At 36.2% G+C, this 14058-nt stretch overlaps 1 protein-coding gene across 2 annotated transcripts in view; it reads right to left on the bottom strand.

The window, feature by feature from the left end:
• Positions 1–14058, bottom strand: part of ATG10 (autophagy related 10) — a 291694-nt gene that overhangs the window by 184222 nt on the left and 93414 nt on the right. For both annotated transcript variants that reach the window (XM_079145561.1, XM_079145562.1), the window contains one exon: positions 3581–3688. In XM_079145561.1, the coding sequence (XP_079001687.1) occupies positions 3581–3688 (108 nt within the window). The remainder of the gene's footprint in view (positions 1–3580; positions 3689–14058) is intronic.

The following is a 14058-nucleotide window of genomic DNA, read 5'->3' on the forward strand; positions in this document are numbered from 1 at the left end:
CAAGAACAGAACATGATAAAGGAACCTAGTATTACAGTCTCTGCTTCTTGTCTCAATTCACATCCTGATCATAATGGCATGACTGTGAGATACTTTATTATTATTAATAGCACTTTATGCTTATTACATCCAAACAAGAAAAAGTAAGCATTTGGGAAGAGAAAAAAGTTTACCCAAGGTTACACAACCTCTAACTCCAAGTCTAGCACTCTTTCTTCTAATTGTGCTGTTATAATCCAAGTTGGGCAATCAAATTTTACTGAGTTACCAAACAATTACAAATGAACAGTAGAGTTTACTGGAAGCAAAGGGTTTATCACCTGATTCCATTCCTATGACAACTCTGACATAAACTACATAAACTACAAAAAACTTACTGCAAATCTCTGTTTTTAAACATTTTAAGTTTTTCCTGTGTAAATTACTTGAAAAATAACTATATTATTGTAATAAAAATGAAAATCTTTAGAATTTAATCAATTCCAAGTAACTCACTTGATAACTCAGCTTACATCAACACATTCCGATCCTATAAGTGAGTATATTCTGAGGGGGGCCAAATCAGGAAGGTTTAGTCAGATAGAGGATATTTATTTTTCAGTTCTTTGAGTTCTTTAGTGTTAAGATTTTGAGTTCTTTGGAGTAGAACCACCATTTAACCCAGCTCTTCCACTCCTCAGTATGTATACAAAAGAGCTGAAATCAGCTTGCTATAGCACAATGTGCATCCCAATGTTTTTAGTAGCTCAATTCACAATAGTTAAGTTATGGAATTACCCATCAAAAGATGAATAAATAAAGAATATATGGATAATATATATTATATATATAATATATTTATATATAAAATGAAGTTCTATTAGCCATAAAGAAAAATGAACTTATGTCATTTGCTGGAATGGAATGGACTGAACTGGAAAACATCATGCTAAGTGAAATAAGTCAGTAAGTCAAGGGTCAAATGTTTTCTATCATATGTGGAAGCTGAGAGAAAAAAGGAATAAAAAAATGGGGGGGTTGTGAAAATAGAAAGGAGGTCAGTAGAGTAGAGGTAAGTGATCAAGGGGGAAACAGGAAAAGGGGAAGAAATGGAAAATAAAACTGACTAAATTATGCATATGATTGTATAAATCCACCACAATGAATCTCACTTTTATGTGTAATTATAATGCATTAAGGAAAAAATATGTAAATAAATAGAAAGAACACCAGAAGTGTAGAAGAAAGAGAAGGAGGAAAAGAAGAGGAAGTACTGGGGAATGAATTAGAAAAAATTATGTTATGTGCATACATGAATAAGTGACAATGAACCCAATTATTGAAAAACCCAAATGTTGGAAAAATTTATATTTTATGAGACTAAATTCCTAGAATTGGAATAGATCATTCATAGCATGTGCACAACTTTAAACTTTGTAAAGTTAAAACATCAACCAGAAAGTGTCAGTTTCCTCACACTGTCAACACCACTTTTCAGTGCTTTTAAAATCTCTGCCAACTTGTTAGACAAAAACTGGTAATTCATCTTTTAAATCATCATTTCTATGTTAATTTTTAACATTTTTAAGTGAATACATAATGAATTGAGAAGTCTTCTAACAAGCTTGGCTTCAGATTTTGATGCTGGTTATCTGAACCATGAAGCAGTTATCAAGGTTCAAGCATTCACCCTGGGAGTACTTAGCTTACCACCAAGCACAATACCCTCAAGAGTAACTTGCAGGGCAGAGGGGTAAGAAAAGAATGGAGGAACTCTGGATTGTATAGAGGGAAATGAGGGCGGGAGGGCAGGGGGAAAGGAAAGATAGTGGACTGAGTGGACCGAGACAGACATCATTATCCCCTGTACATGTATGATTACACGAATGGTGTGAATCTACATCATGTACAACCATAGAAATGAAAAGTTGTACCTCATTTGTGTACAATGAATCAAAATGCAGTCTGTAAAAATAAAAATAATTTTTTAAAAAGAATAGCTTGCAAATCAAATTATACTGGGTAAAGATACTTCCAGGCCAGCATCAGACATAGGTAGAAGGGTCTAATGCCTGATTGCCACATGGACTTGATTTAACAGATCTTGAGAAAGACCACTTCCTACACACAAAAAAAATCTCCCCCTCCCACTTTACTAGGATACTCAGAATTCAAATATTAGTGATTTCTTCCCTTGTGCTCAAACAATTAGGGCCCCACCAATTCTTTTAAAATTTAAGTACTTTTCTTCAGTATGAGTTCAACATAATTATGGTGAATCCATAGAATGGAGTGCCATGGAACCATTACAAAGAACTATGGAATTCTGCATTGATTGACAGAAGGACATACATGATATCCTTATCATGGCAAAAAACAACACGTATGATATAAATGTATGGAACAATATTTACTAAAATATTAGTAGTTGCTATTTTTCAAAGTATACTTGACAGATTTTCAAGTGTGTGTGTGCACATGCATGCATATGTATGTATGTGTGTTACTGAGGATTGAACCCAGGGACACACCACCTCCAAGTTATAGCCCCAGTCCTTCTTTTCATTGTTTATTTTGAGACAGCACCTCACTAAATTGCCAAGGCTGTCCTTGAAATTACAATCCTGCAGCCTCAGCCTTCCAAGTCACTGGGATTACAGGTGCATGCCTTCATGCCCAGAATGGCAGATTATTTTTACCCTTTTGCTATATCCATATATTCTCTATTGTTTATTATTTACAATAAATAAATACAGTTTCTATTAACAATAAAAAACTGATCCTCAGCACCACATAATTAAATAAAATAAAGGTATTGTGTCCATTGACAATTAAAAAATTAAATAAAAATAATTAAAAAAAAAAGAAAAGAGTGGGCTGGGGATATAACTCAGGCCTGGGTTCAACAGGAAGGAAGGAAGGAAGGAAGGAAGGAAGGAAGGAAGGAAGGAAGGAAGGAAGGAAGGAAGGAGGGAGGGAGGGAGGGAGGGAGGGAGGGAGGGAGGAAGGAAGGAAGGAAGGAAGGAAGGAAGGAAGGAAGGAAGGAAGGAAGGAAGGAAGGAAGGAAGGAAGGAAGGAAGGAAGGAAGGAAAACTGAAGATATCCCAGAAAACCACCAAGCTATTAGAATCTTAATAAAATTCAGTTTAGTCAGTTTCTTAAGTTCCCTAAAGAATGAGACCCAGATCCTGCATATTTTCAAGTGGCTAAGGAAAAGAGCAAAAGGTAAACCAAGTCAAGAAGGGAGATTTGGTCAAGTATCAAGCCACCTAGGAACAAGTCTGTATAATATTGAGGGAATTTCACTAAAGAATAATCAGTAGGCAACAGAACATACTTCTGGTCTTCAGATTGAAGAGAAACCTGAAATGTGAAGGCTCATTACAATCAAATAAACTCAGTGGATCTTAACTTTACCTTTCTGTTTTTAATATTATAGAATAAAATACCTCCTTATAAATGGTGCTCACTCTTCCCCCTACAACAGACCTAAAACCCAAAGGCAATTAATTTTTTAATTATTACATAAAACAGATTTAAATTTTTAAATTTATGCTTCACAAAGACTGAAAAGGAGAACATGATGCATTGAACTACTCACCTCCACAGGAAGACATGTCTGTACACCATTATATATTCCTGGATTTGACACCACAGTCCCACTTTTTATTTGAAAATGTGTTTTGCACATGTAGCCATCAGAACAGTCCTGTGCTCCATCACCATAGAATACAAAAGAAATTACAATTAATTTAAGAATTCATCACTCGAAGAGTTACAACTTCTCATAAGTTCGAAGCCAAGCAAAGAGAACTATGTATATTGAATAAGATGAGATAAAACAGATAAAGAGTCAAATATACCCTGCAGAGAGTAGACACTCAATAAATACAACTTCTATTCCTTTACCTTTCTCATGTATTAATGTTCTCCCTTTTCCTAACTTAAGCTGCTCCTCCCTCCACTCCCCCACATACTTGTTCATAGCACTGAGGTCAGACAGCAAAACTTTAGCTTAGCAAATGTTAAAAAGCATTTAAACTTACAGAAATATCTTGTCACATAATTAATATTAGGTCCACAGCCTTTATAACAAGAGATTTTCAGAGGATTTGCATCAGATCTGGAAACTGGAAGAGACCTTCTAATAGCTATCTCTTTTTCAAGGCAAGATCTCTATTAACTGTCCCAGGGAGGTAATTATGCAGCATCTACCTAAGCTCTTCAGGGAACCTGTACTTCTTACTCCCTGACATATAACAGTTGCTTCCATTTCAGTACACTGAACATGGAGAAAGTTTTATCTCATACTGTATTGAGTTACTAGATCTAGTTCTGCTCTCTGGAATCTAAACCCTTTTCCCAGAACTTGTCTTCAAAGAGTTAAAGACAATTACCACCATTTTCATATATGCTTTGCAAGATATGGTTTCCAAGCCCCTCATAAGTTGTATTTCTCTCCTGCTTTTCTTATACTTGCTATTAAATAGACTAGTGGATAATATATGTCTAACTTAGTCTGTTTCGTTTTTTTAAGGCAAAACTTGCTTGAATTCAATAAAGTCATGTATAAGAATATAATACCTCTCCAGGCATAAACATACTCACATGCCAAGAAATATTAATTCTCTACAAAATTTTCACACCAACACTCACATTTTAACATAATGAAAATAATAAGTTAAACCAGAAGTGGTTACTTAATTTAAAAAAAAAAAAAAGAAGAAGAAGAAGAGGGAAATTTGGACACAGAGACACAAACACACAGAGTTCAAAGAAAGCCACAGGAAAATTGAGATTGGAGTGGTGTAGCTACAAGCCAAGGAATGCCAAAGATTTCTGGCAACCACCAGAAGCTAGGAAGGGGCAAGGAAGGATTCTTCCCCAGAACCTGCAGAGGGAGCATGATCCTGCTAACACCTTGATTTTTGACCTCCAGCCTCCAGACAAATACATATCTGTTATCTTAATTCATTCAGTGTGTGGTATTATTTTTTTATGGCATCCCTAGGAAACTCATACTGTCACCATATTTTTAAGAGATTTGATGACACCTTGATAATCCCTCCTAGTAGACGAGGCTGACAACCTGCCAGCACTCACTTAGGGGCTGTGCCGCTAGTGATCAGCACCAGTTATGACTGACTGAATCCAACTCAAATTGGTTGATGCCTATGTTACAAGTTAAATATCTTAACTATCACTTCTGACCATGAGGTAAACTATCAGACATCCAATATTAACACTTTTAATTATCTTATTAAAGTTGTGCATTTTGTAGGTTTGCATTACTGTTTTATGCTGCAGTTCTGTAGTATCCACCCTCAAAGCAAACCCTCTGATGGCCCTCTACCACTGAAACCCTTATATTTAGATGATGCAAATTTAATATTGGCTAAAGTGGAGAAAGATATGTGTAGTGACGATTTTATTTTTTTGAGGTAAATTCCATTGAAAGCTAGTATGTTCATCATTGCTACTACTGTTTTATATCAAACATCTATTTCCCCCTTCATTTGGAAACCAATTTCTCTCTAAGAACTCATTCTCTTCTCCATTGTTAGTGTAGACATGACCTCCAGCTCCAGGATGGGCACAGAACTCTGATCTGGCCAATCAAAGCCTTAGACTTTTTTACCTCAGAGATTCAGGAGAGCAACTGATTTGAGCCAATAAGGCATAATTCAGATTTGATTTGGGAATGTAGAGGGAAAGTCTGTTCTCTTTTACAATAGATCTCAACAAGAACATTTTTTGGTTTTTATACCAGGGCTTGAACCCCAGGGGTACTTAACCACTGGCCACATTCCAGTCCTTTTTATATTTTTTTATTTAGATACAGGGTCTCACTAAGTTGCTTAGGTCCTCACTAATTTGCTAAGGCTGACTTTGAACTCACAATCCTTCTACCTCAACCTCCTGAGTCACTGGGAATACAGGTATGTGCTACTGTGTCCAGCAAGAAAAATGTTTAAAACCTTAGCAGCCATGATGTAATTAAATGGAACCTGAAAATAAAGTCAGCATTGATGAAGAAAAGGCCATGAGATGTTGAGAGACAAGAGTCTAATTACACTGTTTCTACCACCATATCCAAAGCTAGTTCTACCTTCAAATTTTCCAATTAAAAGACCCTTCTTTCTTCACCCAACGAGTTCAGTTTTCTGTCATTTGAAACCAAAGTAATCTTGCTTGTAAATGACATATTATGTTTACAATAGTTTAAAGATAGAAAATTTCTCCTGTATTGTATTATCACCCTCATTATGATGAACAATCAATAGCCGATTATATGAAGGATTTGTCAAATACAATAAAACTAACGGTAGTGTGGCAGTCTGCAATTTTAAAATGATGTAGGGGAGAGGAAAAAAACACTACTTAGAGAACAGAGCTAAACCATGTACTAAATATAATTTATGAAATGAGAAAAAAACAGCCCTATTTTGCATTGTTCTATATCTGCACATTGGTCATACAACCTCTTCTTAAGGGAACATGCTTTTAGTAAAACTAATTATAATGCAAAACACATTTCCTTTAATCAAAGAGGGGAGACAAAATTCCTCTGTACCTGTTATAAAATATAAATAAATTATCTTTTCTCTTTTCCAATGAAGTAAGATAAAGAGATATGTGATTTTCAATATTACTTATACTTATTTCCATTTTAGGTGATTTCTATATCTATTGATTATTTTCTATAGGGAGACACACAAAGGTTTTTGACTCAGCCTGTATTTATTTGGTAGTGAAGACTTTTTCAGTATCAATCTCTTAACAGGAAAAGCCTTGAAAAATCAAACACAAAAAGGAGAGGGTTGGGGGTATAGCTCAGTGACAGAATGCCTAGCCCTGCTCAGGGCCCCGAGTCCTGGCCCAGCACTGAAAAACAAAAAAGGAAAATATTACTAGAAAAAGGAAAGTGTTAGCATTTTTATTCCCTTCAAATACTGACTTCCACGTAAGAAGGTCTTTTTCCCATATTATTTTCATTTAAGGCAGAATAATGGGTTTTGTTCTTCACTGTCAAAGGATGTTTTTGTAGAGAAAACAAGCAAATTTAAAAGCATGAGAACCATCACCCAAGTCACCTCTTCAGTCCATCTAGCCCAGTAAACAATGTTTAACTAAAATCTCATCACACTTAAGTTTTCCCTGTCAGAATCAACACTCCTCTCCAGCTTCCCCATATTCTTATTTACCATGGCTTACAATTTAACATTTAATTCTTCTTTAATTTTTTAACATTTGTTAGTTTTATTTACCCCAATAGATCATAAACTCAGGACGTAGGTCCCTAAGGGAATCCAGGATCTTAACTACAGAATCCAGACTGCCACTCCACATAAAACCTGATCCAGACAGAGTCTAAAAACATCCTGGATCAGCATGGGAGGATGTAAGAACAAAGGAAACCTTATGGTTTACCCAGTTCAACACTCTCCTTTTAGAGATAAGAGGGTGAAGGATTGAAGCACTTTTAAGAAACTTGTTTTTCAGCTAATTAGGGGCAGAGCTGGAAGTGGAAAGCAGGTCACTTGACCTGAGCATTCTTTCTAGTACACTAAGCAAATTCTGCCAGAGAGTAGGACCTTGGCAGGAGCATGCTTATTGACTCTGGACTGGTGTAGGTCAGTGCTTTGCACTTCTAACAAGCTCGAGCCACTGAAGTGTGGTCTAGGGACCAGCAACTTCAACATCACCTGAGAGCTTATTAAACATGCAGAACCTCCAGCCCCACCCCAGACCTCCTGAACCTGTGTTTAACAGGATCCCCAGGTGTTCCTGTGCACACTGGAAGCACTGAGGCAGTATACACTGAAATCCCTGACTGAAAGGGATTGCACATTGATTGTATTAGCGGTGGTTCTCAACACGAGCTACTACACATTAGAATCCAACCTGGGGAGTTTTCAAAACGCTGTTGCTGGGGTCTCACCTCAGACCAATTAAGTCGAAATCTCCCCAGCAGACTCCATTGCAGCAGCCAGGGCTGAGAACCACTGTGCTAAATTCACTGGAGCCTGCCTTTTTCATTCAGAGAAGAACAGAGTCAATGAAGTAATCTCCAGCTGCCTCAGGAGAAAAGGCAACAACTCAAGATCTTCATGAACACCACTGCCCAGTTGGAGCTCTCCAAATGCTAAAACTCACCTCTGCTCATGCTCACTGTGGAGCTTAGACTATGCTAAAATTGACTTTTAAGTGATTTTTTTTCCCCACATTTTTTATTGGTGCAGTATAGATAGTCATCCGTACTTCTGGGATTTGTTGTTACATATTCATACATGCACACAATACACAATATAACAACATGATTCGGCCAATATCACTCCTCAGCACTTACCCTGTCCCTCCCCATTAAGTGGTCTTTACTACTACCTCAAGCCCCATTTTCTGGCAATTTGTCCAGCCTTGACCTACTCCTCTGCAACTGCTATTAATCTTGCAACTTTAAATTGTTCCATGTCCAAATACACTTCTTCATCTATCAGGATTTCTTACTGCCCATCTGCCAAAAAGCAGTTTGCTTTACTCTGTCATGTGAAGAAGAGAAATTAATAGGAAATATCCAGGTGCTTTAACCACTAATAAAAAACAGAACGTTTCCTCACAGCCAAAATTCTTCCAGTTATCTAAGTAGAATGCTCTTCATCTCATTCCAAAATAAGGAGTAAATACACACACACACACACACACACACACACACACATATATATATAGCAAACCTTTTAAAACCAGAAAAAATAAAAGATCAATACATTTTACAGCAAAAAATGAATAAAAATTCTTAACACCCATGAAGCCAAAAGACAAATGCCAAAATGTGAAAAAAAAAAAGTTTTTAATTTATATCATAGAAAGGAACTAATTTTCTCAAGATATCTATATCTTTAAGATCCTCAAAATATAAATAGTTCCAAAAAGTCAAGAAGAAAAAGACTAACAATCTAATTGGAAAATGAGCAAAGGATACACGGATAGTTCACTAAAAAGTAAATACACATGAATAAAATATGTTCAAAGGTACCTATAAGAAAAATGCAAATTAAAAACTATTAGTAACATTTTTGCCTATCTGATTGGCAAAGATCAAAAAGTATAAAATTCACTGTGTAGACAAACATGTGAATAAAATAGGAACTCTCATACATTGCCAGGGGCAGGGGAGTTCAAACTAGGATAACATCCCTAAAGAGCAAGTTGGCAGTAACTATTAAAATTTAAAATGCACATACCTTGGACTCAGAAATGTTATTTCCAGGAATTTATCTAATAGAGTCAGTTACATCCATAAAAAATAAAATCCATGCAATAATATGTATGATAGTATTATTTTAATGGCATAAGAGTGGAAACAACCTAAATGTTCAACAATAATAATTGTTTACATAAATTATATCTAAATAATATAATGTTATACCATCACAAAAAATAAGTTACATGTACAAATATGCAGCAACAATCCTACCATTATACAACTATAATGCACCAATAAAAAAATTTAAAAAAAGAAAAAAATGAGTAAGTTCTATAAGTATTGTATTTGAATATGCTACCACTTATTTAAATATAAGTATGTATGTTGTGTGTGCCCTGCATGTATCTGAAAAGACACCCAAGACCCTCCTGTTGATGATAACCTCTGAGGATTTGGGTGGGAGGCTTAAAAAGAGATTTCTTAATTTTTTTAAAGTGCACACGATTTTGTGTATATAAATAAATAACACTTCTTTTTAAACAAATAATGTACTGCCCTTTGCACATATGCCTCCAGGTTATCACATTGCTCCAGTAGATTCCAATCTTAAATTTTTAGGGACAAATATCCTATGGGCCAGAACACCAGAGAGACAAGCAAGTTTTATAGTATAGTACTGACTGCATTTTGCATGGAGATCTAAGGATTTCCTAACAGAATATGTTTGGGTCTGCTTTCTTCCAAGCTGTCATAGGACTTGCCACCCCAGTGAGAGTTATGTTATGCCTGCTAGAATACAGCTACCCAAATAATAATGGGGCTGCTCTTGCTGAATTTTAATAGGCTTTTAAAGAAATTCTATAGAAAAATGCTGTTATCTTTAAAAAAAAAAAAAAAAAAAGTGCTTATCTAAAAACGTCAGCTTTACTTTAGAATAAAGCATTGTGTTAGGATTTAAACCCAAGTTAACTGCCCAGAATGACTAGCTACAGAAAGGGCATGGCAAGGCCATCAGGGAGGAAGCCAACTGAAGGTTCTAGGTTACTGAAAGCACTGATCAAAGAAGACCTTGGAAGTCAGAGGAGCCCTAAGAAACAGGTTAAACCTAGACCACAGATTTCAAGTGACAGTTATTTCCTGTTGTGGGAGAGCAAACCAAAACTACCAGTAGCTGCCCAAAGCTGATTAATGTTGATAATTTAAAAAGAAAGAAAAGAAAAGAAAGTAAAAACTGCTGCTGAAAAGCAAAGCTTATACTGGATAGGTCAGATATTAAACTAATATCTGGGAACTGGGCACAGTGGCACACAACTGTAATCTCAGCTACTCAGGAGGCTGAGGCAGAAGGATTGCAAATTTGAGGCTAGTAAGGCAGCTTAGCAAACATTAAAAGGGCTGGAGATATAGCTCAAAGATAGAATGTTATCTATAAATAGCATTCTTTCAGATAAAAGATATCTATCCATTTTTTAAAGCCAAAGTTAAATGATGGAAAAATAATTATTATGACTTGGAGGATCCTTCAAAACACAATTCTGAATATAGTAATATGTCTTATCCCTACACCTAACCCGATACCCACCCAATCACAGCAGCATTGGTTTCATTTTCTGATAGTGTCACACCTTTCAGATGCGCATGTGGGTCCATTCATGATGCACTGATGCCTCTGATAAGATATAAAGGCAAGTTAATATAGAGTGGCCAGATCCAGTTGAAGTAATTCATGGGTGCTGTGGTTTGGATTTGAAATGTCCCCCAAAGGCCATGAGCTGAAGGCTTAGTTGCCAGTCTGTGGTGCTTTTGGGAGGTGGTGGAAATTTTAGAAGGTGAGGCCTAGTTGGAGGAAGTAGGTCATTGTGGGGGCATGCTGTAAAAGAGTATTTCAGAACTGGTTGCTTTCTCTGTCACTCCTTTTGTTTCCCGGCTGCTAACATATGAGCAGCTTTGTTCTACCATGCCTTCCTCACCAGGATGTTTGCTCTTGCCTCAGATCCAGAGGAACAATGGACTGAAACCTCTAAAACCATGAGTCAAAATAAATCTTTCCCTCCTTTAAGTTGATTTTCCAGGCATTTTGTCACAGTGACAGGAGGTTGACTAACAATGGGAGTTAAACACAGTGATGCACAACTGTAACCCCAGCTAATCTGGAGGCTGAGGCAGGAGGAACCATAACATAAGTTTAAGGCCAGCCTCAACAATTTAGCGAGATCCTGACTCCAAGTTAAAAATTAAAGGGCTACCATAGCCAGATTGTGGAACCAACCTATATGCCCTTCAGTTGATGAATGGATAAAGAAACTGGCATATATATATATATACATGTATATATATATACACACAATGGAATATTACTCCGCCATAAAGAAGAATAAAATTATGGCATTTGCAGGCAAATGGATGAAATTGGAGAATATCATGCTAAGTGAGATAAGCCAATCTCAAAAAACCAAAGGATGAATGATCTCGCTGATAAGCGGATGATGACATATAATGGGGGGTGGGAGGGGTTAGCGTTAAGGTTAGGGTTAGGTTTAGGGTTAGGGTTAGAGAGGGGGGCAAGAATGGAGGAAGGAAGGACTGTATAGAGGGAAAAGAGGGGTGGGAGGGGTGGGGGAAAAGGAAAAAAAATAACAGAATGAATCAAACAACATTACCCTATGTAAATTTGTGATTACACAAATGGTATGCCTTGGCTCCACGTACAAACAGAGAAACAACATGTATCCCATTTGTTTACAATAAAAAATAAATAAATAAAATATTTCATATCATAATATAAAAAAAAAAAATTAAAGGGCTAGGTATGTAGCTCAGTAGTATGATATTCCTGGATTCAACCCCCAATACCAAAACACATATATATACCCATACAACTGCTGGCCCTCAGTGAAAGAAGTAGATCTTGTGGATATGTTCAGTTTAATAGAGGCAGATGCTCCCTTGCTTCACTAGCTGTATAAAATAATCCCTGATTATTGCTTTTATTTGTGTAATCTAACTTTTTGAATTCCTATTGAACTCATTTGTTCTCTAACTGCAAATTAAACTGTGGCGGGCGGAACCGGGGCCCAGGGTTATGCCACGTGCATCCAAAGATGGCGACTGGCAGAGAGCAAACGGTTCTGATTATGCACGGAGAAAGGTAGAACGCATTTACAATTGGCTGTATTATAATCAGTTCAGCTGCCTAGCACGTGGACAGATATACTTTACATGTATGCTCCAGCAAGTGATTGCTTGACCTTTAACAGGATTGAATGGACATATCTGGTTACAATAGCTTGTGCATGAGACTGCTTATAAATTAGGGTGTTATTTGAATAAAGGGGAAGCTGCTTGATGAACTTTTGAAGTACATGTCTTCTGTCCCACTGGTTGGGCCGTTAGCGGGAGAAGCGGCAGTTTTAGGTAAGCGAAAAGGGAAAAAAGCTGCAGTTTTCCTCCATAACCGGAGCCGCTTGAAGCAGCCCATCGGCAAACAGCAGCGGCTCCCTGTATTAAACCACACCAAAAAAAAAAAAAAAAAAAAAAAAAATCATGACTATTGAAACTTGATTAGAAGAGGTTCTCTGCCTCTGCCCAGTTTAAAAGAGCTATCTGCATGGTCATGGTATGAAACTAAGAGAATCTGTAGAATTTTGACCTGAAGTATTCTCTGTCCAGTGTGACAAAAGATCAACCTGCTTCTACCCCAATTTGTAGTGCTGCCATGAATCATATTTATATAAGCTGACTCATTACATATTTTCATTAGGTTTAAATTTCTAATCAACCTATAAACAAAGCACTAAGGACTTAGAGTCACTGAGCAGAATCTGAATATCATAAATCTTGATACTATAAAAATAATAATATAATCAAAAAGTCGGAAAGAAGAACAAGAAGGAAGCAGGGGTAGCATAAGTACACTAACACCTCAATTTTGTAGCAGCAATCAATAGTTATTGTCTATAGATGGGAAAGCAAAAAGTAGAAGTATATTGTTTAAAGTTATAGATGTAACTATGAAAATAAGGAATTATTTATCATCAATACAGTTTCCATTAAACAAATTAAAACAATTCATACAATGAAATATTATGCAGCTATTAGAAATAATAAGATAATTGTGTATATACTCACAAAGAAAGATGTCAATGATGTACTGTTAGATGGGAAAAGTAGGTTATACATCATATGACCCAGCTATCCCACTCCTCAGTATTTATCCAAAAGAACTAAAACCAACATACTGGAGTGATACAGCCACATCAACATTTACAGCAGCACAATTCCCAACAGACAAGTTATGGAACCAGCCCAGGTTCCTTTCAACAGATGAATGGATTAAGAAAATGAGGTATATACACACAATAGAGTTTTACTCAGTCCCAAAGAAGGATGAAATTATGGCATTTACTGATAAATGGATAGAACTGGATAACATTATGCTAAGTGAAATAAACCAGATTCAGAAAATCAAGGGTCTAATGTTTTCTCTCATATGTAGAGCAAAGTTAGAAGAAACAAGGGGGAGGGATCAGATATCATGAAGATAAAGTGAAGATCAGTGGAGTAGAGGAAAAAGGAGACTGAGGGGGAAAAAAGAGGGACAGGAAAGCGAAAGAAATGTGAAATGAATTTGACAAAACTTCACTATGTCCATGTATAAATATACCACAGTGGATTCCACTTTTATGTGTATGTGTGTGTATATATATATATATATATATATGTGTGTGTGTGTGTGTGTGTGTGTGTGTGTGTAGATATACACATAACATATATCACCAATTTTAAAAATTATTGAAAAAAGGAAAAGCAAGTTATAGAACAATTATCACATTTATTGAAATGTATATATGAATTTATATACATATATTTGCATA

The sequence above is a fragment of the Sciurus vulgaris genome (assembly GCF_902686455.1).
Source record: "Sciurus vulgaris genome assembly, chromosome: 6".
Lineage (NCBI taxonomy): Eukaryota > Metazoa > Chordata > Mammalia > Rodentia > Sciuridae > Sciurus > Sciurus vulgaris.